Genomic DNA, 26244 nt, shown 5'->3' with positions numbered 1-26244 from the left:
TTATTATTAGAGCACACGACTTTCAAAGGGGACAAGTCAGAAAAGATGTTGTGCAGCGTAATGGATAGGTGGGTACACTCAAAGAAAAACAAAAACGCGTGTTGGAAGGGTCGATCGATTTTGGATCTCTGTTTGTTGTGTTACCCGGAACGGAAGGAGCGGAAATCCTCGAGAGCATTCACCTTCTTTCATCAAACAAGGCTCAATCAAGCTGTCTGTCTGTCTGTGACCAAGGTCATTGTAAGGAGAATATTTCCACTGCATTTTTTTTTTTAGTTACCTTAGGTACCTACCTAGCCATGGAGTACGGTCCATTCCCCATGTCTTTCCAACAGTCTGCAGTACCCCATGCTTGATGAAGAAATCATGGGCGTTCAGCCGCGTGGGAAATCCTCCCTGTTACAAACATAGCGATTCGACGCCCAGTAGTGCAGGCCAGCAAAAGCAAGTATCGAACTCGCCTCTTCAATTTCCACGACCATTTTAACTATCGGAAGATCCCCAGTTCTTTGCAGTTTTTAAACTCCTTTTTCTTCTCATGTCTTTCTTTTCTCTAAAAATATTCTAATGCGGGTGGTAGATCAGATCCACATTCATGTTAATTATTCCCATTCAGATCCCAAAAATGCTGGTTGGTGCAAACACCAAACACATGCGTTTGTATTGCGCTAACTCTGCAAGATGCAGGCAACAATTCCGATTTCCCCAAGCCATAACGGCTACAAACTTGACGCTGTGTACTGTAATACACCGTCGTGGGATTAAAAAAAAAAAAAAAGTAAGTTGACCACAAGAGATGCATCAGGTGGTTTGCGTCCTGTAAAAAGCTGAGAGTAAAACAAACAACCGCTAAGCGATATTGACTGGGAGAGGGAATAAAACACCGCCACGTTACGCATCGATCAGTCACACAAGAATCAGTCTGTGATTATATGGTCAGGTCAGCATGCGACGACGGCGAATCCCATAGGCAGGCAACTTTGCGCCTTTAGGCTGCTGACCTCTTTGTTGACGGGACACTGAAATGTCTCATAGTGTGCCTTTTCTTTTTCGTCTCTCTTTCTATGATTATTCCTCTCTTCGGTTGAAGGATAACGTAGGTACCTAAGAAGAGTCTGAATAAGGCAGGAGTGCAGGGTGCAAAATCCACATGATGAGGCAGACGCAGGCAGTGTAATTGACGGGAGCAAAAAACTCGGCCGGGCGTTAATCCATTGGGCTGAATGAAGCCTCCCCCCATGCAGGCTGAAAACCATCAGCTAAGGGAGCCCACCTTAGGCGATTAGGAGTCGGGGTGGCTGAGTCGGCTTTGCATTTGCCCCGCCACTATTGACCCAGAATGGCGGTGGCCCCCAGCGGCCTATCGCTCTGCCAGATCAGATCTTGGGGCGACTTTTTATACTCAGGGATGACATGGGGAAAGCAGAAAGAAACATGAATCGCTTGTTTTCGAAAAAGTATACCCAAGCCGAGAAACCTGGTGAAGAACATGCTAACATGCTAAAAGCGAGTTGGCTGCCTCTAAATTTGCGGCCCACGCTAAGGCCCAAGTGTTACATGGAGCCCAAAGTCCCTCACTGGATATTCACTGCGTACAATTCGTAGCAAAGTAACCTCCTCGACGGGCATCCATCGAATCCGTCAATAAATCCTTGTCACCCCAGTCCCACCGGATACGTGACCATGCAGGATTCCAGCTTTAGCTTGGTCCCTTAACTTTGCCTAGCCGCATGGTCTCCTGTCAGTCACCTCCTTTTTTTCCATCCCGCCCTCCTGTCATTCATCTTGTGAATAAAGTCTTTTATTTCTCTTCCATCCTCCCTAGATTTTAAAGCATTTCTTGTTTCTTTTTTTTTTTTTTTCTTGTTTGCTTTTGGACAAGATCCACATATTCCTCTAACCTGTGCGAATACTTTTTTCACGTTCTCGGAAGAAGAACTACAGCATCGAATTAAAGACGCGCAATCGCTCTTTTGCTTTCCAGGGTCTCGGAGCAACCCCACGGCGCCACAACCAGGTGTTTTGGAATTTATGACGTCTGCCCATCTTTTGTTGCGACGGACCAGCCCATTTATCGATAGTAAAAAGGAGCAACACATAGGCGATCAACACCCTCTGTGCGTCTCGTCGCAACTGAAATTCAGGCCACAACGTCCGAGTGTTTTTTCGACTTGAAAAATTACCTAGTTTGGCGACGACCCGAAATAGCTTCTTTTTTTTTTTCTCCAGTCAAATTTTCGAATCCGCCCCCTTTTTCTTTTGGGCGCACGACAAATCCTCCATAACGCGCCTGCACACACGCACCCCGCCCTTCCTAAACCTCTACCATGCTCGCCAGCAAGACCATACCAGATCGTAAAGATCTGGTCGACTACAATTATGCAGTTGCAGGACAGTAAGTGCACTAAAACCCCATATTGTGGTGTTCATTGCCCCACTGAAAGATACCAGACGAACGCCTGCGAACTACGGCACACGACCCCTCAAACTCACTAGGCGAACGCTTTTCTAACTTCCTGTCTTCCTACACTCCCAGTGCCGGCACTTTATGCGACCCAGATGGCGAACTATTCATCAAGCCCGCGACGAAGCAGGAGGTCGAGTTCTACGAGTCGGCCAACGCACAACATCCCGAGCTCGCCGACATAATGCCAGTCTTCATGGGCACGCTGCAGCTCAACAACCACACCGACATCAGCTCAATCAACGAGCAGCTCCCCGTCGTCTCGGACGTGCTTAGCGAGCACCTGAAGGATGAGGTGGTCGCACTGGCGCACCAGCTGCACCCGGAGCCAGAAGCCCCAGCGCCGGGCGAGGAGAGCATCGCGTGGCGGCCGAACCGGAACAAGAAGATCGCCACCGACACCGCCATTGTGCTCGAGAACAGCGCCTACGGATTCTCGCGGCCAAACATCATGGACTGCAAGCTCGGCGTCAGGTTGTGGGCCGACGACGCACCCGAGGAGAAGAAGCGGCGGTTCGACAAGATCAGCGCCGAGACCACGCACAAGGAGTTGGGTTTCCGCGTCGCCGGCATGCGCGTGTACCGCGGCTCCGAGAGGGACGAGGAGCTCGACCCGGAAGAGTACAAAAAGTACGACAAGGACTGGGGCCGCTTCAGCGTCAGCACCCCGACCGTCGTCGAGTCGATGCGCCGGTTCCTTTTCAACCCGCGCAGCGGCGTGAGCGAAGAGGATGCAAAGTTCGTCGCCGAGGCCTTTTGCGAGGAGCTGAAAAAGGTAGAGAAGCGCCTGGCCGCCGAGGAGACGCGAATGTACTCGGCATCGCTGCTTTTCGTCTTTGAGGGTGACGGCCCTGCTCTGAAGCACGCCATCAAGGTCAATGCCGAGGCGGCGGCGCGCAAGGAGGCGCGGATGACGGAGAGGCAACGGCTCAAGGACCTGGCTAGGCGTGAGGCCGAAGCCGAGGCTGCTGCGCACAAGGGTCGGTCACCATCGAATGCCGCAGCCCGAGTCGACAGCGGTATTGACGTTAGCGGGGACGACGATGTGCTAACGAGGAAAGCTGTTGGTGCTCTAGACGGTTATGACGAAGATGACGACGACGACCTGAGCAGCGACGGGTCGATGGAAACTCTAGAGCCCGTCCTACAGTTGAGGTTGATCGACTTTGCGCATGCCGCATGGGTACCCGGGCAGGGGCCGGACGAGAACGTTTTGAAGGGCGTGAGGAGTCTGATCAGAATATTTGATGAGATGTCGCGATGACTTTGGGAAATGGCTGCAGGCAGCATATATTCATTCTCGATCTTCTCTACTCCTTCTTGGGGCGGCCTAATACCACCATTTATTTGCTTATGAAATATATTTAGAAAAGTACGTATATGATCTATGACTGGATTTATTGTGTATTTTTGATTATTACAGTTTGATGGTAGTCCCGATTTAAAAAGTTGTAGAATCACTTCAGGTTGGCAAATGTAGGATAAGGTTGACAAACGCGAGCGCTAGGAACCCATTTTTCTATCTTCTTTTGTACCAAAGTCAATTCACATGGATCCTGTATTCTTTTTTGTCCTATATTTGGGACTGCACAAACATTGAAAAGTTTCAACCAAACAATATGCGCCGACGAACAACATCGGCAGGGCCCAAATCCCCGCCTTGCCCCTGCGTCATCCTCCACTTCGACGCCCCACCTGCTCACACGCCGCAGCATATCCCTGCAAGCTTTTTGCTGGTTTGGCTGGGTCTTTCAGATTCGCAAAGCTCAAGCTCGTAGCGGAGCTTGTCGTAGCTTCAATTTCCTTCATCCATATAATTTCTATCATCCAAGTCACCACGCCACAAATTCTGGCAAACAAGGTTCTTAGAGGTCCTCTGCATAGACAAGCAGCCGAAAACAGATCTTCAGCAAATTGACCCGCAACAGTATCTAGTTCCTGGGTCATTGCGATGTCTATCCCAGGTTTGGGGCTGATCCCCGAGAAGGTACCTCACCTCACATACCTAACCCTTACCCCAAGCTACATTTGACCCCCCTCCTCGCACACCCCCTTTCTCAATAGTAGAATGTTTTCCATGCTTACTCCAGTGACGAACGTCTTCTTCTAGCCTGCAACCTCAGCCTCCCGAACATACACCCTCGAACCGCGTCAGGAATACCGCTTCTCCGTCTCGCATGGCGCGTCCATCACCATTACCCTCACCAGGGGCACCGCAGAGCGCGACGGCACTGAGCTGGCCCTCAATGTCCCCTACACCCTCTCGGGCGTAAAGTCGAAACTGCTCTCCTGGCACGGCGCCAACCTCTCGGTCGAGGGCATTACAGTCCACGAATCCGTCGCGGGCCCCGACGACGCCGCCAACACCGCACACCTGAACCTCCACGCGTTCCTTCAACGGTCCCGTGAGGCCGCAGCCAGGAGCAGCGGCGGCCGCTCGGCACCTCATGGCCCGCGTGTGCTCGTGGCTGGCGGGACGGGCTGCGGCCGAACGAGCTTGGTGCGGACGCTGGCGGCATGGGCGACGCGGACCGGCGCGCAGCCGATGGTGGTCAATGCAGACCCGGGCGAAGGGTTGTTGACGCTGCCCGGCACGCTGTCGGCGGCGGTTTTCGGGACGGTCATGGATGTGGCGAGCGAGGGTGGGTGGGGCGCCGCGCCCAGCAGCGGGCCGAGCGCGGTGCCGGTCAAGCTGCCGCTAGTGTTCTACTATGGACGGCGGCGGGTGGAGGAGGATAGGGATCTCTACAAGGGGGTTGTAAACTCCATCTCGTCGGCCGTCTCGGCCAGGATGACGGACGATCCGGCTGTCAGGAGCGCTGGAATGCTGATTGATGCGCCGCCTTATGTGGAGGGCAAAGGTGCTGATGTTTTGATTCACCTTGCGGAGGAACTAAACGGTACGGACGGACTGGATAGATTGATTTTTTCCCCCCTCAAATTACGGCTCGGACTTTTGCATGCTAACAATTGTGGCAACAGTAAACATAATCGTTACGATTGATACGCCCAGTCTACTCAGCGAACTTACGCAACGATTCTCTGGCGTCAAGAACGTGCTCGGGGAGCACGTATCTGTGGTGGCGCTGGACAAGTCTAGTGGCGTCATGGAGAGGGACGAAGGTTTTTTGCAGCACATGGGTGAAGCGAGCATCAAGGAGTACTTTTTCGGAGATGCAAAAATCACCCTCAGCCCTTTCACCCAGCAGGTTGCCTTTGATGAGCTGGCCATTTACACGTCACCCGAAGGTTTGTATTTGTTATTTGTTTTGTTTTTATTCCCTCGCTCCTAAAGTTTACCCATGCGTATCCGTCTTACTGATAGTGCTTTTCTTCTTAGCTTCTGACTATTCAGCCGAGCCTGGCGCATTGGAGCGAATCACGCAGCCGCTACCTGAAATGGCTCACTGGGTGTTGGCAATGATGGACGCGGCACCTAACGATCCCCCGTCCAAGATTCGGTACGCGCCCGTGTCGGGATTCGTGTACGTCGCCGCAGTGGACAAGGACAGGCGGCGGATGAAGATCCTGGCCCCCGTCAGCGGGAGACTCGGAGATAAACCGTTGGTCTGGGGCAAATGGCCCGAGCCGCATATCAATCTTCTCGGCTGAAACCGACGGCAAAATCAGGTCTGGGGCGTCGCTGGACCTTTGTTTGCCAGCTGGATGGTTGGTTAGCTGACGATACAAAATGCAAGAGTGCACACATACATCAGGGGTCAGGTTGGCTTTTAGACAATAGCGAGGCGTTCGGTTTGTGGGTTGGCGCTTGTTTCGGGAATCCCCAAAAGGTTTCGCCCATTTGGAATTCACTTTTTCGTGCTGCCCAATCTCAAAAGGGTGGCTTGGGGGTGCTCCCGCCACCGATTCCATCCTTTTTACTCGTAGTTCCCAACAGCACAGCAAGTCGGCGAGGTATGCCCCCTTTCGGGATTTGTAAACTACCTGAAAGCTGACTCTGTGTCGGCGTTGGAGCCTTAACCGGATTATTTTCTCCGACCGGCCATGACAGGACAAATGGACTATCGGGAACAAGCGACTCGCTTGGCATGGAGCGATGGCCAGCTTCGTTCCTGTCTTTGTTAATCGCATCGCATTCATACCACATGGTTATCCGGGACGGCCCTTCTTGGCGTCGTCTTGTGAGCAACACCCCATACCACGCTTGCTTGACTGGCAAGACTTGACTCGACCTCTCTCGGCTCTTGGATTTTGCGCGAGCCCAAGCTAGTACTAGCGGGTTTTCATCGTCGCTTGCCCGGCCGATCGACGCCATCGTGACTTTCTTTTATAGTTGGCTCCTTTTTTAGCCCCCTTTGTATCCCGATCTGGCAGGAACATGGGCTTTTTGGCTCACTCCGGTCGACGGGAAAAGGTAAAACCACGAGTCCAAAAGGATCTCAGCCTTTGGGAAGTCCCCATCCCCCATGCATGCTGTTGTACGCCACCAAAAAGATTTGGAAGAGTCTCTGCCCGTTTCTGATTAGACTGTACGAGTTCTCCCGTCCCCCCTTTTCCCCCCGTTGTTCAATATGATAGGCCACTGGGAGGTTTACTATATAGGTAAAGTGTAGTACACCACTGCCATACTTGGTTCTGAACCCAGACGCAGGAGGCGCCAACTCAAGCCTAGCTGGGGCTTGGCTGACACCAATTAACATTTCTAGGCAGTGTTGTTGGCCTATTCTTGTTTGCATACTCGGTCTAATTTCACTTCGTCATCCCATCCTGTCCTTCTCCCCTCTCTTGTTCTCCTTGATATGAAAAAGGAATGTTAATCGATTTGATCTCCCGAGGCAGTGGGAAAAGTGCCGAGTGGCGCACGGCTGGCATGCCAGCGTCTATCCCTGTCTCTTTGCTGTCCGTGGCGTTTTGTCAAGTGATGACTGGATAGAATTTGCTCACATAAAATCCATTCCTGCCGGTGAATATATTGCTTTTCCAATTTACACCCCCCCTTTTTGTGTTCTCCCCTGTCTTATCTCCCCCAACCAGGCGACGCCTCATCGCACTACATTTCTCTATCGATCCGTCATATATATCCAAACTGAATGCGGATCACCGTCCGCAGGACAACGCACAGGCAGTGATCGTCGTGAGCGTCACCTTGGCTTTCAACATTCCTTGGTTGGTGTGTGTTACGCAGAGTCAAAAACAGTAAATCTCACTTGACACCACAGGGACGATCTGGCTGAAGAGGGCTGCTCTAAGTTTCTTTCGGACCCCACGCTACCGACAGTCAAGAAAAAAAAAAAAAGACGACCCGCAAAGAAAGGTTGGATTTTCGTCTTTATGCGTTGGGACAGAAGCAACACTATCCCGCCGTGTTGCCTGCGCCTTCACCGATCTCGCCACCGATTGCAAATTGCGGCCGAACCACTTAAGCTCCCCGTATTCTGTTTCTTCACCGCGATTTCCTCCACAGCAAAACCAAAGGTCATCATGCGGACGTCCCTAGAGGACGGCGCAACGTCGTGACCCCTGTATACACGACATTTGACTGCATCAGGTACCTATTTGCACCACCCAGTAAAATTGAAGCTTTACTCGGCCTACAACGCTACTTCTTTTTATCTCAGAAGTCCCTCCACGATGATTTTCTCAGCATGGCGTCTCAAACGACTACGTACAACCCTAGCATGGGCCAGTACTTTAGAGACCCGCGAGAACTCATGGCACTCAAGCTCATCTCACTATGCGTCGGTACCGTGAGCTTGTGTTGCACTCTTGTTGCTACATTTCACTTTCTGCGCATGAGACGGGTGTTCCGTCACGAGTAAGTGTGCTTTTGGCCTTGCTTCAAAATTAAACAAGAAAAACATGCCAAGTTTCTGAGAGCTGGGTTAACGCATCGACGCTATCACGAAAAACCAGCTTAATATTGCTACTACTAGCGGCCGACTTGCTCAGAGGAATCTGTTACGTCGGATTCCCCTTGGTCTCGTTCGCCGTGCACCGGAACCGCCGCATCCAGAGCGGCGCGCCGTTTTGTCAGTTCAGCGGCTTCTCCCTCACGGTCGGCATGGAGGCTGCCGATGTCGCGGCCCTCTTGATAGCCCTGCACACGGTCCTCTACATCGTGCGACCGCGCAGGCAGGGCGGCGGCAACGGCCTATACCCGTACCGCTACTGGGCGTACACGGCCGTCACCCTGCTCCCCATCCTGGACGCGTCGCTGGCCTTTGCCGGCGGCATGCCCGGCTTCGAGGACACGGGCGCCATGTGCTACCTCCCGCTCCGCCAGCGCTGGTACAGGATGTACCTGGCCTGGGTGCCGCGCTACGTCGTCTTTTGCCTCATCGTCGCCTTGTACGTCGGCCTCTTCCTCTACGTCCGCTTCGCGCAGTGGAGGTACGCCAAGGCCCACGACTGGTCCCGGCGCTCGTCCGAGACGGCCGCATCGGCGACACTCGTGTCGTTGAGTACCACCAGCGCCGGTGGCGGCCCGCAGAAGCAGATGATTCAGATGAATGATTTGCTGCCGGACGGCAGCAGGGCGGCTACTAGGAAGAACAGCGCCGTCTCGTCGACGCCTGGGAAGATGCCGAGCTCGCCGACGGAAAGTCGCAAGGCATCTCAGGATGGAGGTCAGGTCAGGGATTTGGTTTCGGCTGCTGGTTATACATCGTCAAAGACGATGGTAGACTGGCAGGAAGCTGACCAGAGACGCAAGTCTGTCAAGTTTTCGCCCATGGTATGGAACCCAGAGACGGCTGCGAGGCTCAATCAGGCGAGTGAGCTTTCAGACGAGCCTGAGAGGGTCGGTCCAGAAGAGAGAGCAGACAGCGGCTCTCGAAACACGCCCATCGACGGACTGAGTAACCGTCGCATGACGTGGAACTGGACAGAGCAGCTCCAGCTTCCAACTAACACAACGCCACCTGTCAGGTCCAGGATGTCCATGTCAGCGGCGCCTGCGGCAGAGGCATCAAAACCGGCAACGACCAGGACGCGAACCCGCCAGCCGCCTCCTTTTTCGCCGCTGATTGACATCTCGCTCGAGGAACAATTGCCTGATGAGATCCCCAAGCAACGACAGCGACGGAGCACGACTGCATCGATGTCTCTGCATGTCCCCAGTGGTCCTTTGGGAAGCGCACACGAACTTGGGCGTATGGAGCAAGCTGAGACGCCTAGCACATCTGCCCTTGCGCTGATCAGTCCGCCTTCTCATCAGACGGATGACACGCAGAAGAACAAGAACCTTTCTACAATCATGTTACCACCGCCGTTGGCAGCGATACCGACACCAGCAACATCCAAAACGGCCATTGAAGACGACGGCCCCGTGCGGCGAGGATCTGCTGCCAGCGAGATCGGCGGCAGCACGCTGGGTTACGACAGCGGGACGCAGGTGGCCAAGACGCGGTCGAGGGTGCGCAAGCAGCTCATCATGCTCTTCATCTACCCGCTGCTCTACATCGCCATGTGGATGGTGCCGTTCCTGAGCCACGTTCTGTACTTTGACAACTACTTCACCACGAGCGAGCAGCAGCTCCCTGGCCAGCCGCTGTGGCTGCTTTGCCTCAGCATGGTCAGCCTCTCGATCCAGGGAACCGTCAACTCGTCCCTGTTTATGTGGCGCGAGCGGCCATGGAGGTTCCGCGACGAGAGGGGCTTCTGGGGTCCTTTGAGGGAGCGCCTGCGCGACTGGCTGGGGAGGTTTGGTGGTGGTGGCGGCGGTGCGGGTGGAGTCACGGGGTGTTGGTCGGCGTGCCTTGGGGTCCGAGGCGGAGAGAAGGATAGGAGGAGAGGCGATGGAGGGGCTGCCTCGGGCAAATCCCGGCAGGAGATGATTAACGATGGTTCTTTGGCCAGGATAAGGAGGAGGCAGGAGGTAGTCAACGAGGCTACGCTTGCGGCTTCGTCGCCGAGGAAATCCACCGCACCGAGAAACTGGTGGGATGCCGAGGACCAGGATTGATGATCCGCGGCCTTTTTTCTTTTCTTTTCTTTTCTGGTTCGGACCAGAACCATCAAGCCGGAGGGTTGATCACAATACTAATGTGGGTACGGATACCGAAAAAAAAAGCATTTATAAGGTTCCAACAAATAGGTGGGACTGTTTTTGTCACGGCGAGGCGTTTTGGCTCGGAAAGTTTTTCCTTATTTATATATACCCCTGCTGCTCTTGTGTATATATACTGGTTGCTTATTTTACCAAAGAACCGTGGTGTTGCTTTTGATTTTTGCGCCAGTATCCATGTGTGCAACCATTTGGTCAGCTGTATTAAATTCACTAGGTGCACATTCTCTTGACATCTGCCGCACTTGCGTGATAGCGAGGCAAAACGAATGGGGAACCGCCGATTTACCAAAGACTGTTTTCATTATTCGACACCCAATGTTGCAGCCCCTCGAATTCGGTTCTACTCGCTGTTTAAAGCATCATCGGAAAGAGCAGCACTGATTTTAAAATCATAACCTCATAAACTTGATGAAACCCTTTGCGATGGCGATGCCGTCATGTGGGCTAGCGGCCCTCGACATGCCGCTGTTGTACAGCTCGTCGGGGTGGATGCCTGCGTCGTGCCTGGTCTCCAAGATCTCACGCATGACATCCTCTGTAAATTCAGGATGACCCTGAACTGTGACGCAACGGCCAGGCCACAGCATGCCCTGGACCTGGCAGACGTTGTTGGTGGCTAGGAGCAGGGTTGGCGGGTCGGTCTTGGGCAACTCTGGGACGATATCGCGGTGCATTTGTTGGATCTTCTGGTGGACGGCAAAACCAAAAGGCCACGGTTAGTCGTCGCACAGCCGACTTTTTACCCTCATTCCTGCCATGCCGTCCCAACAAAGACTCACCAGCGTCTCCAGACCAAAGAACTCCCTCGCGCGCTCCGTCAGCTCGACCTCTGTCACGGCCACCTCCCAACCCTTTTCGTTGACGACGACCTTGCCGCCCAGGGCGCGGGCGACGATCTGGTGGCCGAAGCAGATGCCGACGACCTTGACCCTGCCGTTGGTCTCGAGCAGGGCGCGCCTCGTGTAGTCGACCAGGGCCATGATCCAGGCGTCGTCGCCAAAGGCGCTGTGCTTGGACCCCGTGATGAGGACGGCGTCGACGTCGTCTAGCGGCGGGTACGAGCCGACATGGTTGACGATGTCGTGCTTTGTTATGGAGAGGATGGACTCGAGGGGTTCGGGCTGGGCGGCGGTGGCGAAGAGGGATGTGAAGAGGCCGCCGTAGTCGCCGTACTTGGCCGCCGTGTTGGGCATGGGAGTGTCGGCCATCAGGATGGCAAGGCGGGTAGGAGGTTTGGCGGCCATTGTGGCGGTTTAGGGGGGTATACGTCGTTGTCTGAAGGGAAAGGGCTGCAAAGGTGTAGATGCAGGGAGGGAGGGAGGGACACTGACGGAGGATTAGTTCTAGTATTCAGGAAAAGAAAACAGACGAGAAAGAAATCCGTACAAAAGATACTTTGAAATTTGCAAAAGACGCCCAAGTTCTATATTCACTACCCTCCCCTCGACCCCACCGCATTAATAGTACCTAGGTATCTTATCTAGTTCAGTTCAGCCTAGATCTAGAGATTGCCTGCCATCAAAAAGCATGCGACACGACTCGTCCCGTCATCCGCCCGCGGTTGCTCGCCGTTTATCGGCTGACAGCTTTAAAATGCGCCAACCCCACATTGCGATGAGTCCCGGTTCCAGCCTGGTTTAGCGTGCAACACAAGGACAGGGTTTTGTAAAACGCCCCTCTACCCCTTAAAAGTCGGAGTGCTGGGGGCCGAGTGGTTTGGAGCTTGTTCAGACGCTGAAGATCCTCCAGGGGTGGTCTAAGCTACGCAAGCGAATCGTTGCATTGCCTGCAGTACCTTACTGTACAAAGCATGTGTAAACCGCGTGTTTGGTTCGGGCTCTCGATGTGGCCCAGCCCTTCTACCACGTAGATAGGATGTTTGGATGTGTGGAGGGTAAGGTAGTAGCAGCAGCAAGCAGGTAGGCACCATTGGCACCATGCCACTGCCCCCTTGGGGGATTCGGGATCAAATAGCTTGGAGCGAGCGCGGGGCCGTTATCGGCGTCACTGACATGCTGGATGGCAGTGGAGAATAAAACCGGGGCTGGCGAAGGTGACCCCTCGTCGTAATCTTTTCTCATTGACGTAGGTAAGGTAGGTACCAGCTACTTTGCTACCGTTGCATTATTGGTTCCGAACCTGATGTTTAGATCACTAACTAAAACTACCTAATTGTCATTTCAGATACCACTATCTGTTTAAAGAGTCCTAATCTTAATCATCGCGACCCATCCCAGAAATGCCTCCATCACCACATCCTCGCTCAATCACGGGCTTCCTTGCCACAGCGAAGCGAGCCTTGGTCGCGCCCAAGAGCACGCGGCAAGCTCCTCTCCACCTTGTGGTTGGCAACGAAGCTGCTGGTGGGTTCGAATTTTACTTCTTCAAGCTTAACAGTGAATCATGCAGCTAACTGCCGACATTGCAATTAGACCTCGACTCCTTCTGCTCCGCCTTCCTGTACGCCTATCTGCGATCTCACACTGCCCCAAACTACACACTACACATACCGCTTGCAAACATACCGCACGAGGATATCCATCTCCGCAGAGACGTCGAGTCGGTATTTGCCACGGCCGGTGTGCAACGCGACCAGCTCATCTCGTTATCGAATCTCCCAGGCGAAGAGGACCTCAGGCCAGAGGACACAAAATGGATCCTGGTCGACCACAACGAACTCACGGGGCCCTTGGCGCAAAGAGGGTTTGGAAAAAGTGTCGTGGGATGCATTGATCACCATGTCGACGAGGGCACTGTATCCGTGGACACGGGAGATGAGCCAAGGATCATCAGGCCTTGCGGGAGCAACGTGAGCTTGGTGCTAGAATATTGCCGGGAGACATGGAATCAGATCTCTCGTGGAACGAGCGACTCTCGAGAGGATGCAGACGCAATCCAGCCCGGAGGCCCAAGTGTGGCGGCACAGTTGGCTCGCTTCACGATGGGCCCGGTTCTGGCCGATACACACTGCCTAAAATCCAAGTCAAAGACGACGCCCCTGGATATTGAGACAGCCGAGATGCTTGAGGAGAGAATCAAGTCTGAGAAGCTAGAATACGATCGCGAAGCGTACTTTGACGAACTTGGTCAACTTAAAGAGGACATAACCGGCTTTAGTTATCGCGATGTTCTGCGAAAGGATTACAAGGAGTGGACTTCTACTGACCAGGAAGGCACGCAGCGCCTCGGCGTTTCGTCGGTGCCTCAAGGCTTCAACTACTTGCTTCAGCATGTCGGACCGAAAGAGGACCTCTTCAGAGACGTGCGCGAGTGGGCCAAGGAGCGTCAGCTTGACCTGGTAAGCATCATGACGGTGCAACCCGACGGGGAGCAGTTGGCACGTGAGTTGTTGCTATGCGCGTTCAACAAGCGAGCGATCATTACAGCTAGGAAGTTTACTGAAAGATACACCGAGGAACTCCACCTCGAAACTTGGGGCGAGGGTGGCGAGCTTGACGATTACGGAGATGAGGACGGCCGGGTGGAATGGCGCAGGTGTTGGCACCAGCACAACAGAGAGCACAGTCGCAAGCAGGTTGCTCCCATGCTCCGGGAGACGATGAAGTCTGGTGCTTGAAGTGCTGGTGCTCTTCGGGTGCGGCTCACGTTGTCCATGCGAAATCAACATACTACCCTGAATACAGATACCCATAGTTGAAATTGTATCGGCTCATATTTTTGTGGAGAAATCAAAAATCAGATATTGCGATTTCGCCGATTCTGTAACGCTTTCCGGGGCAGCCGAGGCTCCCCGCATTTCAACATGCTATTGCGCACTTAGATACCCCTCCCAGGGCGTTGCACGACCAGGTTACCGGCGCAGACAATACTTCCCTGAGGACTGACAGATGAAGCAAACGGAATATTATTCCAGTTGGCATAAGAAATACTAACAGTCTAGTTTGTGCTGGAATCAAGAAACGGCCATTTTGGGGTATAGAACTACCGAGTTTACCAAGAAATTTGTAAGTTGGGGTAATAATCGTCCCGGCATCCGTGCGGATGGCAAGTTCTACTCCACTGACGGATACTAACACGATAACACAGCACTGTTGTAAACTGCATATTTTGGCTGTTATTCTTATCTTTAACACATTAACTATCTAGATTAGGCTACCGAGCCCCAGCTGTTGCTCCAACATGGCGGATAGTTCTTACTCACTCCGTGAAGAGGCGGACCGTATCTTCCGCGATGTCCTACTCAAGGACACCCGCCTCCAGTTGCCCTCCAAAGTCCACTCTGCCGCCTCCAACACATCTTTTCTGCAGTCAACCATAGACACGCCCTATGTTCCCGTCCCTCTCAAGTTCACAGAGACCAGCTCTGCCCTCTGGGCTTTGGTAGCAACCATCGGCTCCGCCATTGCCAAGGACCGCTACAATGTCGAACAAAAAGCCACCGTCAACTCTGACATCGCCTCGCTGTTCCTTTTCTCCGCGGCCTGCGCCCGAGTAAACGGAAAACCAATTAGCGACCCGGCCGTGGCGGCCCGCTACGCCAAGTACGACCTGGGCCGCATGCAAGACCCCTGGCGTCGCTTTTGCACAAACATCTACCCGACTCGGGACGGTCGATGGTTCCATCTCCACGGCAGCATGGATTCCGATCGATCCTTGACCATGGTAAACCTCCCCAAGGAGAACCCGGGACTGGCTTCTACCGAGGATATTATTGAAAAGTATTGCAACACTGTCCAGCAGTTCGATTCGGACTGGCTCGACGCCGAGGCCAACGGACATTACCGCCAGGCCGGTACCGTGTGCTTGACCCGGGAGGAGTTCCTGGCCACGGAGCATGGGAAAGCAACCGTCGACCACCCCATTTACTTCCTGGAGAAGCGGGACGCCGACGCCATCCCGCCCGTGCCTTACCCACCCGTCACGGGCAAGCAGCGGCCGTTGGAGGGCCTCAAGATGCTTGACCTTTCGCGCGCTATCGCGGCCCCGACTATTGCGAAGCTGGCGGCGCTTTTTGGCGCTACAGTCATCCGTGTATCTAATGACCAGTTGCCCGACATGGGCCCGCTTTTGGTGGATGGTAACCTGGGCAAGCGAGACGTGACCCTGAACCTCAAGACGGATGAGGGTCGGGCTGCCCTGAAGAGATTGATCGAGGATGCCGATATAGTGTTGGATGGCTACCGGCCCGGCACGCTGGATCGGCTTGGATTCGGAGCCGAATACGTTCATGCGCTGGGACGCCGGCGTGGAAGGGGTATCGTCTTCGTACGTGAGAACTGCTATGGTTGGGAGGGCCCGTGGGTGGCGAGGTCCGGGTGGCAGCAGATCTCGGATTGCGTCACGGGGGTCAGTTGGATGATGGGGCGGTTCTTGGGACTTGACGAGCCCGTCATCCCGTTGTTACCAAACTCGGACTACCAGTAAGTGTCGGATAGGTTTGCTCGAGCTTCTTCCACACTCTTGGCAATACAAACTAACCTCACATCGCAAATGCCCTAGGACCGGCCTAATGGGATTCGCAGGCTTGCTGACGACCGTCGACAAGCGCGCGACCGAAGGCGGCAACTACCTCGTGAGCGTGTCCCTGAACCAGTACAACAACTTCCTTCTTTCACTGGGCGAACACACACCCGAGGTGAAGAAGCAGCTTCTGGACCTGCATCCGGGCTTCAAGCCGCGCCACTACGACGACATGGTAAACCTGTTCGGCCTCGCCCTCTCGACCCTGCAGGCCAATCTGCCGCGGCTTTTCCAGCCTTCGTATTTTGGCAACATCCCTAGCAAGTTCGGCGGCGATCGGGACGAGACGCTGACGTACCTGCTGGGAGCGGCGAGCTACGACGTCTCGAAGCTGGAATATGATGTCGGCAGCTGCTTCCTTGGGGCGTATAAGCCACAGTGGCCAGAGGGGGAGGGCAAGAAGGAGGCGGCGGGTCTTGCGTCTCGGATTTGAGTGAATAAGTCATGTAAACAGTCTGACATTCAGATTGCTTGAACATGTTGGTAGAGAATCGTAAAAGATCAACGCAAGGTGATGAACGATTTGGACATGCGAGTGCCTCCTTGTTTCTAAATGTATTGCCATCACGAATTCCCTCAAGGTCCAAGACGCATCAACTATTCTGGTGCTGTTGCCATCTCTCGGCCTTTTCTTTTGCAATGAGACGGCAATGTCTTCATTGAGGGACCTTCCTCTGGGAAATGGGATGGGCGCGATCTGGTGATGGTTGAAATCGTGACTATTTCATCGTCGGAGGCGAAGCATTCGCAAAATTTCTAGAAAGGATAACCCCAGCGGGCCAGGATTGAGACAAACATGGCAGGGATCCTGCATCGCGATGGCAAGCATTCTCTGTGCTTGATCTCCGATGAAGTTGGCCTTGGCAAGGTATATTTTCATTGTGCTGTACATATCTCACCGTATGATGTAGTGATATTTTCCAGGCTGAAATAATAGAAAAGATCATGATATACCTACGATCATCCGATTCAAGGGGGCATTGTTGTTGTCAAAATAGTCGCGCTTTAAGCATGAATTGGGCTGCCGAGCGTTGACGAGTAATTTATCCCCCAAGCCCCTGTTCACAGGTAGCATGTCCCTGACTCGTCTCGGATCAAGCCACGGGGCCATGGTTCTCTTGTGTCGCGACTGGGTCGCGTCGTCGAGCCAGATGAAATACGTCGAGTTGAACGGGTTCATGCGTGCGAACTAGTCAAGGAGAAAAGAAAAACGGCCTCCAGTTCCACACACTGTACATGTGTGGCTGTCCCTCCAGGAAACCCTCGTCCACCCTGCGCATTACTCCGTCAAAGCAAGATACCTCTGCCTGGTGTTGAAGGTTTGGACGTAGGGACAGATCGCGGGAACGTCTCATACCGTGGCGAACGTGTGATATGGAGACCACGGGCAGGTTGTGCCCAACGTTAATATGATGGGATTGCTATGTGTGAACTGAAGGTGGATAAGGTAGGTATGTTCTCGAAGGGCTACCTGGCCGGGCAGCAACAGCCGTGTGACGCTAACAGATGCCATTGTTTTCGAACATTGAGTGATGTGAGGAGTTATTAAGAGGACACGAATTTGGCGGAATTTCGACGGTGAGTGTAGAAAAGCATCTAGTTCTACACTTAGCAAGAACCACCAGTTCAAAGTGGCTACATCTCGGGAATTTTAGCAAATCGTACATAGTAGTCATAGCAAAGCAGCCTGGGCATACCCCTGGCTCTTGGGCTACATGCTTCCAGTGATAAGCTTACATGTGTTTTAGTGCGCTTGTCGCAAACTTGGATAGTATCAGGGCATGATGGGTAAACCCTTTCCCGCGGCTGATATTTGGCATGGCCCATTCAAGCCTACCATCAAACGACTCATGGCGGCTAGGTAATGCATCAATTAATTAATTGGAAACGCTGGGCCAACTAGAAGTCGTCTTGTGCAGTACGCCAAACCAACTGTGACAGGTGGCCCCTAACCCAGACGGAGCGTTTTCTAGGTACTCTAATACCATACGGTGGGTTCTTTCACGACTGACTCTTGCTGGTTTCAATCTGGAACACTACCTGTAAGGATTGTAAGGTATGATTTGGCAGCAGGCTTTTGGGCAGCATTGACAACATACTTTAGTGCTGGAACAGCGATCGTCGCCACGGATGAAACATTGGTACCTTACCTAGATACCTGTATAAGGTATGGAACCGTAGTTTGTATTTTTTTATACTCGTACACTACAGACTTGGCAACACAATGCCAATTATAAATATCTCCAGCACTTGGTAGTGCGAAACCACATCAAGTTACTTGGCCTTTGTTCGCACTTTAGTTCTTCCACTTTTCTTTTTGCGAAGGATACGAGACCGACATATTGTCCTAGCAAAAGCCTCATCCCGATATATTCTTGAAGCCGAGCAAAAAAAAAAAAAAAAAAAAAAAAGATGAAGCTCTCAGTCTTTTGCACCGCCATGTTGGCAAGCTCCGCTATGGCCCTCAGCATCCGAGCAGCCAAAGATGTAAGTTCGAGCTTCCGTCACCAAACAACACGAAGAAACTCGTCAATTAACCTATATTCCGGCCAAAGCAACCAACTTCAACTCCCATCACCACCAGGCCTGCGGATGACCCTAATCAGGGGAGGCCTGAGACGGACCCTGTTTCTGGGAAGCCGATTCACTTCAACCGAAGACGCCTATGAATATGATGAGTAGGAGGGGCTTCCTGTCCGCGTCACAAAACAGCGCGATCTTTCCAAAGTTTCTTTCAACGAAGTTTTCTCTTTGGTTCGGAAATTGAATCTGCCTGCAATCAAGACCAAGGCGTTGTTCTCTTTGGCATACGGCGAAGATGTGGCCATGCTGTGTGGTGGCCGAGACCTGTTTAGCACAATAGGTATGAGCAGGTAGTTTATAGTCCATGCGCTAGATGGAATGCCAGTTTCAATACATTTAGCCTATCCTCCAAGGAGAGCTCTACAAATTTCGGCGTATCATTTTCAGTCTTGAAATTACGCGTAATGCAGTTCCATGTGCTTGTTTGTTAGGCTTGGCATTAACGTAAAGTGTGGAATCGGCCTCGATGCCATATTCAGAGACTCATTCGGAACGAATGACTGATAAGAAAACTTATCACTACATTTGCTTTCAAATTTGTATAGACTCGACTGGGTAGCAGGACTCTCCAAACTGTCTACGTCGTTTGCGAACTTGAATCTCCCAAAGTGGTCGCCAGATCTTCGGGTTCGATTCTCCAACACGGATGTTTTAAACTTCAACACAGCATTTTCTTAAGGGACAAATTTATTATAAAATCACTTAATTGAAGCAAGTCTGAATTTAACTGCGACAGGGAAAGAACAAGCTTCTCATCACATACGAACCTATGATGCTGGCTGCCATGCAGCCCCTATTCGATGGATACGCAATGTATCAGTCGAGAGCTGGAGGAGAAAAGGTCCAAGACTGGGCACTTTGGGCCTGTGATCTCATTGCCAGCAAAATGACGGTAAAAGCGAACCAAAAGTAGTCCAAGGATCAAGAGTCTCCTTTCATGCCCGACCAGCTATATTCTCTACCTCTGGCCCATTCAGCTCTGATCAAGAACCCTGGCCACCGTGGATGAAAAGTGTAGCCTCTCCTTCCGAATCCAGAATGAAGCGGACTGGTTCGTATTTTAGCAAAACGTGCAAGATGCAGTCCAGTTCGCATAAATGTTTCTCTTTTTTGACAGCTTGAGGCAACCAAAGTGACCTGCTTCTGCTTGGATCTGCTTGGTCGCCCATTGGTGATTATTACCCCTTACTCGGGTCTGGCAACTTACCCAGTGGCAGCTTTTATTAATTGCTATTAACATTGAGATAGCCACTCTAAAGCAGTCAGTGCTCTGCTTGATAAATTGAATACCGTAGCACGGGGCTGTAAATTCTATCCCAAGTGAAAGCAAATGACAACCAATAAGTCTTGTAACTCTCATACATTCTTGCTTTACTTCCATGTTTCTTGTACTACACTGCTGCCAAATTTTCGTCTTATTCTTCCTCCACTTATGAATCTATAAGGAAAGTGCATACCAGTCTAAGATTTGTTGAGATTCCTTCAGGATGGAATCTTTCATGAGCATATCAGAATGTGTCTGGTCGAGATATCCTTGGGAGCTGCAAATTGTGTCGGGTTGGGGTTGGTTGAGGATTGCAAGACCAGTGTAGTCGCGGTCAATCATCTGGTTGAGGTTTGTGTTATACCACTTAGAAAAGGAATGGGGCGGGAGCATATTTATTTGGATAACATTTAGCCCACCACCTGCCCCTTCGACCCCAGGTTTTATGTCCTGTCATCATCTGACAATTTTGACAACATGGATGCCAAAGACGAAGCGAAGCTAATGATACCGTCCTAGGGAGCACACTACGCACCAGAGCGCTCTCGAGGTTTTAAATTCGAAATCCGCCCTTGGGCACTATTATGAGCGCTACCGGATGTGGCGTCATTAGGGGTGGACTTTTTAGCACTCCGAATGTTGAGCTTTCGAACCCTTTATGGTTGCAGATAATGCCAGCTGCCGAAACGCTATATGCATCGTGCAGGTTTATCGACCTACCATATCTTCCAGCGAAGACGCAAGCAAAACATGCACAGCTCTGATAATTCATCTCATGATATGATATATATTACATGGCCGTAAATAGTAAATACGGATGCTTGCTATTATGCTCATTACAAAAAGAAAGCTGGAAGTCCGCTCCGTCTCTTGGAAATACGGCCGATCCCAAAAAAAACCAAAAAAAAAGAAAAAAAAAAAAAAAAAAAACACAAGTCATTTCTCGCCATTGAAAACAATTTCAATGTCGGAATTTCTACTTCCGTCACTCATACTTGTCTGACCGCAGCTATTTATTTATACATTTACAAAATGGGAGCACGCCTTGTAATTGCATATGATGCACACCTGAGCAGGCAAATACTGCTTGAGTTTTTATTGTAATCTTAATAATATACTTGACCGTAACAATAAAAGTCTAAACGAAGCACCATGTTAAAAATTATTTAAACAATGTTTACCATGTGTTACTTCCGAAACCTCACTTATATACAAAGGTAGGTGTGGTTATTCACCCAGTACAACATCGCTACATAACCAGGAAATAGATACTTTTACAATGCTATTATCGAAAATCCAAGTCCACCAAACTACAACGTCATACGTGATTGTATGTGCATAAAACCAACTTTAAAGCTTTTGCAACTATTTGCATTTTCGCAACCTGTAATTCGCACCATTCCCATCGGTTTTATTTCTAGTCTAACGCAAAAAACAATTGCGCGCGTACGCAATTAATAGAGCAACACTACGCGCATTTACGCCAACTAAATTGCAGTTTTTCAATTGCATTGCATGCGCGCGAAATTCTTTTTTGCGTTGCAGATAAAAGTAATCCAAATGATGGTGTAGGTGTTGCGTTTAGTTGGTGTAACGCAGGATGTGGTGTTATTTCCAACTGTGGTGTGTTATAGTTGTATCTTTATATAATAATATTGCAGGGGTATTTATTTCCTGGTTATTTGGCCACTTATTAGCGACTTGTACAGGATAAATAACCACACCCGAATGTTATGTAATTTATTATTCAGGGGGACCTTTAAATTATTTATTCAGCCTTTTCTACAAGACCTACTTCTGCTTATTACATAAGCTACGAAATTAAAAATATATATACAAGCTAATAATTGTTTTAAAAATTCTATGAATATATAAAAAACCTATTTTTATACGGACATATATATAGTAACTTGCAATTTAAATAGGGCAGGACTAATACGCACTTACCCCGGCTATAAAACATTTGTTTTAATGATAATCGGCCCCACTTAGTGTTCACACAGTAAAAACACGCCCTCGCCCTTACCCTTATCGAAATTCCCGGCAAATTTGTCCCACACTGTGTTATACTTACGGGCCAAGTTTTGCCAAGTAACGGTAAAGAAAGTGAAGCTATTCCCGATTTACAATTCACAAGGGTACGAGCGTATTTTGGGCCCAAATTTGGTCGTATTGGCTACGGCATTTGAGCGCCGGACCGGCCACAAATAAAGCATCCGGCTGATTAAATTGTATGGTTTTCTACCGGTAATTTCCAGCTTTTTGTATAAATTTTATCTGTCATTACACTCTGTGTTTAACTTGGCAAAAAAACGCCACTAAAAAAGTACCCAGTGCAAACTTTCGCTGTGCGGGTTTAGAAGTGGGTCAAAATGAACCCTGATTAGCCGGAGTCAAGTGCTCATTAGTCCAGCCCTATAAATATGTAAATGTAGTCGGCCTGTGTCCCGGAATAAGCTACTACTATGTCAGTAGAACCCACAACGACAGGGGGCGGCTCAAATCGACCACGTACTTATTATAGTACATGTTATATACCAATACCTGTTGCGTACCCCACCCCCATATTTTTACCTCCTTTACTCACCAAATTGAGAGTGTTAACTGGCTGGGACCTCCCTGTTAGTTTGCGAGGTCGAATTTATTTTGGTGGTTAAATGTACAATTGCTCCAGTTCAAGATTTAATATTTAGCTAATATACGAGTTGTTCCTTATATAATTAGTTGTTTTATATTAGGCTTTATGCGTAAAGCCCCGCTATCCCAAATATGTACAAGTCGAACCTGTTATTTGCAATTGTGTGATAATATTTGATAAATCAAATGGAGCTTTACAAATAATATATAAAAGCTCCGACACGCATATTCAAACATTACATTTCAATCCTCGCTTCATCATGTTCTGATAATCATACTTTGGCGCCAAATCTCAATTTTTTAGACCATCAGCAACAACAACCCTTTTTGTCCTACCTTTCTTAATATTGCTTTTATTTTCCCCTATCTCAATTTATTCGACAAACATCACCATGCAGGGTCAAACCATCTATTATTCTTTCGTCGCCCAAGCATCCTCCACCATTCATGGGTCAGACCCACCTTTGTTAGCGATTCACACCCAAACACACCAATAAGCTTAACAGCTGAAGAATTTTCGCCCTCCGGGCGCCGGTCGTCATGGCCTCACCAGAGGTCTCAAACCGCCGCGCGCGCCCGCAGAGCACGCCGCAGGCTTTGCCGCCGGGCCAGGCCGAGTCGGAACACGTATCTCTCGACACGCGCACCGCTAATGCGCCTGAGCCGGCCGGCCGCGGAAGGTACTCCAGCCTCCCGGCCCTGGCCATCAAAACACTGCAGCAGGAGCTGGAAAACGTGGAAACAGTCGGCAGCTGGCTCGAAGAGGTTTTTGCAGCCAAGCTCGAAAGCTTACAGGCCCCGGAGGACGCCGCGCTTAGGAGAATTGTTCTCGAACTTGATGATGTGATCAGCGGCTGGTTCCTCAGTCGCACCCTCCCTGAAAAAGAGCGTTCGCGCTCCCCGTCGCGTTCGCCGACCAGTTCCAGCGAAAGGCGCAGCATCTTAATTACAAGGACGGGCACGGCGTCGTCGGCCTCCAAAGGCAAAGGCACGCCCACTAACAAATCGGTCACATGGGCCGAGCGAGCCGCCACGCCACCAGCGGCGGCCCCAACGCGAATTTTAACCCCGGCCACGCGCTCGTACCCGATACGTACGACGCCCGGCAATGCACCTGACAGCTCCGCAGCTCCCTCCCAATCGGGCCGGGACCGCCCCCAAGCCCCGAAACGTTTGACAGAACAGCCGGCCAACCGGATCCTGATCCGCGTAAATGACAAATTGCGGATGGTGACGAGGGAGCCATACGCGGTAACCACCAAATTGGCCGAATTGGTCTCGGTGCCACACAGTGAAATCCCAAACGCCAAACGTACCCCCACGGGCTGGGGTGTTACGGTGGCCTCTGAGGAAACACGGCAAAAACTCCTCAACCCCAACGCAGTCAAGGCCATTATGGACGCATTGGACGCGCGGGAAGTCACTGTCCCGACAACCTGGCACACATACGCCGTCTCTGGAGTGCCCCGAACGCTCAATTGCCTGGACGGAAGAAAGGACGTACATGATGTAATCCAGGAGGAGATTACCGTGGCAGCAGGCCAGCAGCCAGTCAACTGGCACATTTCCAAGCATGGATACGACCCGCATACGGCTGAGGGCACGTGGATAGTGTCTTTCCTTCAACCCGTAAAGCCTTTTCAGCTTTTTGGAGTGTCGAAACGTGCGCGGAAGGTTGAAAAGTCACGCAAAATTACACACCACCACGATGGCTGCCAGGGATATTGCGAAATACGTCGCTGCGTACGGCAAGCGCGTTGCGGCATATGTGGTGAAGCAAAACATGCGACAGAGGAAGAGCCGTGCAAAGCAGCCCCCAAATGCGTTAACTGCCACGGCCATTTCCCATCCGGACATGAGAACTGCCCTGCCCGACCTTTGGTGGTAAATGGGAAGCTTGAACGACCTTCACAGCGTAAACTAAAGGGGATCCGCAGAATCGGACGTGCCAACCGTGCCGCGATTATCAACGACCGGGCTGAGGCGGCCCGCCGAGAGCCAGCACCTGCAATCCCGGTCCTAAGCACCTCATCGCAGCATTCGCAAACCTCGAGCTCCCGATCGAGCATCTCAAACAAAAGAGCGCGGCCATGCGAGGCGGCAGGGGCGGACATCCGCAACTTCCTGCAGGCCGAACAGGAACGCGTGCACGAAGAAATCGTTTGGGCAGCCGAAATGGAGGAGGACGCAGCGGCTGCCGAACCTTGCCCCGCTGATGTGATAGACTTGGAAGCAACCCATCGATTGATATGACGAAATATTCGCTCGGCAACATGCAGCGGGAACGCCTCGACGTAGTTTGGGCCAACGTAGGCAAAAGGATGGGTGTGCATCTGAGCCTGTTGGAGTTATGCCACCAGAGAGAAGTGGACCTGGTTAACGTCCAAGAGCCATGGTGCGGGCTAAAGACGACTACACAAACGCACCCGGGCTATGATGTTTTTGCGCCAGTGGACGAATGGCACGCGAGCACTTACGAAGCCATGACTGGGTTCCGGCCCCGGGTGCTCACCTACGTCAAGAAGGGGGCAGCCCTAGGGGCCGCACAACGACGGTTACCGCAGGGCCAAAATACGCGGGACGTACTTTGGCTCGAAATTAACGGAATATTGTTTATTAATGTATATAGGGCTCCGGGTATTGAGGCCGCGCTGGAAATGGTATGCAATACCGTGCCAAATGGACCCACGGTGATAGGCGGCGATTTTAACGTAGCGGCTGCTGCATACCAGCCAGGCCGCACAGACGCACGCGGAGGGGATCAACTGACGGCATGGGCGCAAGCCCAGGGCATGCATTTTACAGGAAATATCGGCGTGCCCACCCACCGCGACGGGGGTTTACTGGATATGGTTTTTTCCAACCTCCCCAGCACGGTAACTGTGGTTGACAGCAGTCTTTACACAGGCTCCGACCACGAATCTCTTTATACCACGCTGCGGACGCGCGGCGCCCCCCGCCCGGAGGCGGTCAACGTCTCAGTTAGGGACGACCGGCTACCAAAGTTCGCGGAGCTACTTGCTTTTGGCATGCAAGATATGCCGGACCCGGGATCCGCGGCCGATGGCTACGCATTGGACGCGTGGGTAGCTGAATTTACAACTTTATGGGAGCAAGTGACGTGGGTCGTGGGTACGCCGGCGGGAAAAAGGGGCAGCTCGGCTCCTTGGTGGACCGAAAACTGCCAGCGGCTCTGGGTCGAATTCCAGCGGGTTAAACGGAGCGCTGTAAATAGGGCAGACGCCTCTGCCGAGGAGAAAGCTTACACGAAAGGGGTGCGGGCCGCGAAGCGGGATTACTGGAGGCACCGGATTGACCAACTGCGCGACGATAAGGATTTGTGGAACATGGTGGGCTGGCTGGGAGCCGGACCACGCCTCCGGTCCCCGCCGCTGGTTATTAACGGCGAGCAAGTGAGCGAGCCCTTAGCAAAAGCGGAAGCACTGCAGCGGGAGGTGCTTGGCCGATTTTCGGCGGAGGATGACCTGCAGGGAGACCCCTTGGAGGCCTGGTCGGCGGACGAGGCTAAAATCCCTTGGGACACCCAGGTGAGTGCGGAAGAGGCGGAGCGCTCCTGCATTGGGGTTACGAGCACGTCCCCGGGCATCGACGGAACGACCGTCCGGCTACTAAAAGCCGGATGGGCTTCGTTGGCCGAGCCGGTGCGCAGGCTCTACCAACGTTGCCTGGAACTCGGACATTTCCCAGCGCCTTGGAAGAAGGCCGAGGTCGCGATGCTACCGAAAACGGGGAAGAAAGACCGGAGCAGCGTTCGATCCTGGCGGC

General features: G+C 51.9%; 8 protein-coding genes across 8 annotated transcripts; 6 read left to right on the top strand and 2 right to left on the bottom strand.

Annotated features, from left to right (window-relative positions):
- Nucleotides 1-307: 307 nt before the first annotated feature.
- PgNI_07386 (uncharacterized protein) lies at nucleotides 308-1573 on the bottom strand. Its single transcript, XM_031127399.1, has 2 exons — nucleotides 1002-1573; nucleotides 308-922 (listed from the first exon to the last, which is right to left on the bottom strand). Exons 1-2 carry the CDS (start codon nucleotides 1254-1256, stop codon nucleotides 599-601), a joined length of 579 nt encoding a protein of 192 aa, XP_030981627.1. The 5' UTR covers nucleotides 1257-1573; the 3' UTR covers nucleotides 308-598.
- Nucleotides 1564-3932, top strand: PgNI_07385 (uncharacterized protein). Its single transcript, XM_031127398.1, has 2 exons — nucleotides 1564-2395; nucleotides 2537-3932. Exons 1-2 carry the CDS (start codon nucleotides 2328-2330, stop codon nucleotides 3726-3728), a joined length of 1260 nt encoding a protein of 419 aa, XP_030981624.1. The 5' UTR covers nucleotides 1564-2327; the 3' UTR covers nucleotides 3729-3932.
- Nucleotides 3933-4330: 398 nt separating this feature from the next.
- Nucleotides 4331-6519, top strand: PgNI_07384 (uncharacterized protein). Its single transcript, XM_031127397.1, has 4 exons — nucleotides 4331-4451; nucleotides 4575-5364; nucleotides 5447-5713; nucleotides 5805-6519. The coding sequence occupies exons 1-4, from the start codon at nucleotides 4416-4418 to the stop codon at nucleotides 6074-6076; spliced, it is 1365 nt and encodes a 454-aa protein (XP_030981625.1). The 5' UTR covers nucleotides 4331-4415; the 3' UTR covers nucleotides 6077-6519.
- A 1125-nt stretch (nucleotides 6520-7644) lies between these two features.
- PgNI_07383 (uncharacterized protein) lies at nucleotides 7645-10388 on the top strand (the record flags this gene model as incomplete). Its single annotated transcript, XM_031127396.1, has 2 exons — nucleotides 7645-8240; nucleotides 8339-10388. Exons 1-2 carry the CDS (start codon nucleotides 8071-8073, stop codon nucleotides 10386-10388), a joined length of 2220 nt encoding a protein of 739 aa, XP_030981622.1. The 5' UTR covers nucleotides 7645-8070.
- PgNI_07382 (uncharacterized protein) lies at nucleotides 10339-11883 on the bottom strand. The gene is made up of 2 exons (XM_031127395.1): nucleotides 11273-11883; nucleotides 10339-11179 (listed from the first exon to the last, which is right to left on the bottom strand). Exons 1-2 carry the CDS (start codon nucleotides 11735-11737, stop codon nucleotides 10883-10885), a joined length of 762 nt encoding a protein of 253 aa, XP_030981623.1. The 5' UTR covers nucleotides 11738-11883; the 3' UTR covers nucleotides 10339-10882.
- A 749-nt stretch (nucleotides 11884-12632) lies between these two features.
- PgNI_07381 (uncharacterized protein) lies at nucleotides 12633-14194 on the top strand. Its single transcript, XM_031127394.1, has 2 exons — nucleotides 12633-12856; nucleotides 12926-14194. Exons 1-2 carry the CDS (start codon nucleotides 12733-12735, stop codon nucleotides 14068-14070), a joined length of 1269 nt encoding a protein of 422 aa, XP_030981620.1. The 5' UTR covers nucleotides 12633-12732; the 3' UTR covers nucleotides 14071-14194.
- A 141-nt stretch (nucleotides 14195-14335) lies between these two features.
- PgNI_07380 (uncharacterized protein) lies at nucleotides 14336-16483 on the top strand. The gene is made up of 3 exons (XM_031127393.1): nucleotides 14336-14458; nucleotides 14541-15874; nucleotides 15954-16483. Exons 2-3 carry the CDS (start codon nucleotides 14634-14636, stop codon nucleotides 16405-16407), a joined length of 1695 nt encoding a protein of 564 aa, XP_030981621.1. The 5' UTR covers nucleotides 14336-14458; nucleotides 14541-14633; the 3' UTR covers nucleotides 16408-16483.
- Nucleotides 16484-18386: 1903 nt separating this feature from the next.
- PgNI_07379 (uncharacterized protein) lies at nucleotides 18387-18643 on the top strand (the record flags this gene model as incomplete). The annotated part of the gene is made up of 2 exons (XM_031127392.1): nucleotides 18387-18461; nucleotides 18530-18643. The coding sequence occupies 2 exons, from the start codon at nucleotides 18387-18389 to the stop codon at nucleotides 18641-18643; spliced, it is 189 nt and encodes a 62-aa protein (XP_030980923.1).
- Between the last annotated feature and the right edge of the window lie 7601 nt (nucleotides 18644-26244).

Source organism: Pyricularia grisea, assembly GCF_004355905.1.
Source record: "Pyricularia grisea strain NI907 chromosome Unknown Pyricularia_grisea_NI907_Scaffold_4, whole genome shotgun sequence".
Classification (NCBI taxonomy): domain Eukaryota; kingdom Fungi; phylum Ascomycota; class Sordariomycetes; order Magnaporthales; family Pyriculariaceae; genus Pyricularia; species Pyricularia grisea.
Note: the sequence above shows the minus strand (reverse complement) of the source record. Positions and strands in the feature narration are given on the sequence as shown.

What these genes read in the sequence shown, in the direction of transcription:
- PgNI_07385 (XM_031127398.1), top strand. Translation starts at nt 2,328, where the DNA reads ATGCTCGCCAGCAAGACCATACCAGATCGTAAAGATCTGGTCGACTAC. An exon ending in AATTATGCAGTTGCAGGACA is followed by an intron (nt 2,396 to 2,536) that starts GTAAGTGCACTA and finishes CTACACTCCCAG; the next exon opens with TGCCGGCACTTTATGCGACC.
- PgNI_07382 (XM_031127395.1), bottom strand. Translation starts at nt 11,737, where the DNA reads ATGGCCGCCAAACCTCCTACCCGCCTTGCCATCCTGATGGCCGACACT. An exon ending in TCTTTGGTCTGGAGACGCTG is followed by an intron (nt 11,180 to 11,272) that starts GTGAGTCTTTGT and finishes GCCGTCCACCAG; the next exon opens with AAGATCCAACAAATGCACCG.
- PgNI_07386 (XM_031127399.1), bottom strand. Translation starts at nt 1,256, where the DNA reads ATGGTTTTCAGCCTGCATGGGGGGAGGCTTCATTCAGCCCAATGGATT. An exon ending in AGTGTCCCGTCAACAAAGAG is followed by an intron (nt 923 to 1,001) that starts GTCAGCAGCCTA and finishes ATATAATCACAG; the next exon opens with ACTGATTCTTGTGTGACTGA.
- PgNI_07384 (XM_031127397.1), top strand. Translation starts at nt 4,416, where the DNA reads ATGTCTATCCCAGGTTTGGGGCTGATCCCCGAGAAG. An exon ending in TGGGGCTGATCCCCGAGAAG is followed by an intron (nt 4,452 to 4,574) that starts GTACCTCACCTC and finishes GTCTTCTTCTAG; the next exon opens with CCTGCAACCTCAGCCTCCCG. An exon ending in CATTTACACGTCACCCGAAG is followed by an intron (nt 5,714 to 5,804) that starts GTTTGTATTTGT and finishes TTTTCTTCTTAG; the next exon opens with CTTCTGACTATTCAGCCGAG.
- PgNI_07380 (XM_031127393.1), top strand. Translation starts at nt 14,634, where the DNA reads ATGGCGGATAGTTCTTACTCACTCCGTGAAGAGGCGGACCGTATCTTC. An exon ending in TTACCAAACTCGGACTACCA is followed by an intron (nt 15,875 to 15,953) that starts GTAAGTGTCGGA and finishes CAAATGCCCTAG; the next exon opens with GACCGGCCTAATGGGATTCG.
- PgNI_07381 (XM_031127394.1), top strand. Translation starts at nt 12,733, where the DNA reads ATGCCTCCATCACCACATCCTCGCTCAATCACGGGCTTCCTTGCCACA. An exon ending in GGTTGGCAACGAAGCTGCTG is followed by an intron (nt 12,857 to 12,925) that starts GTGGGTTCGAAT and finishes CATTGCAATTAG; the next exon opens with ACCTCGACTCCTTCTGCTCC.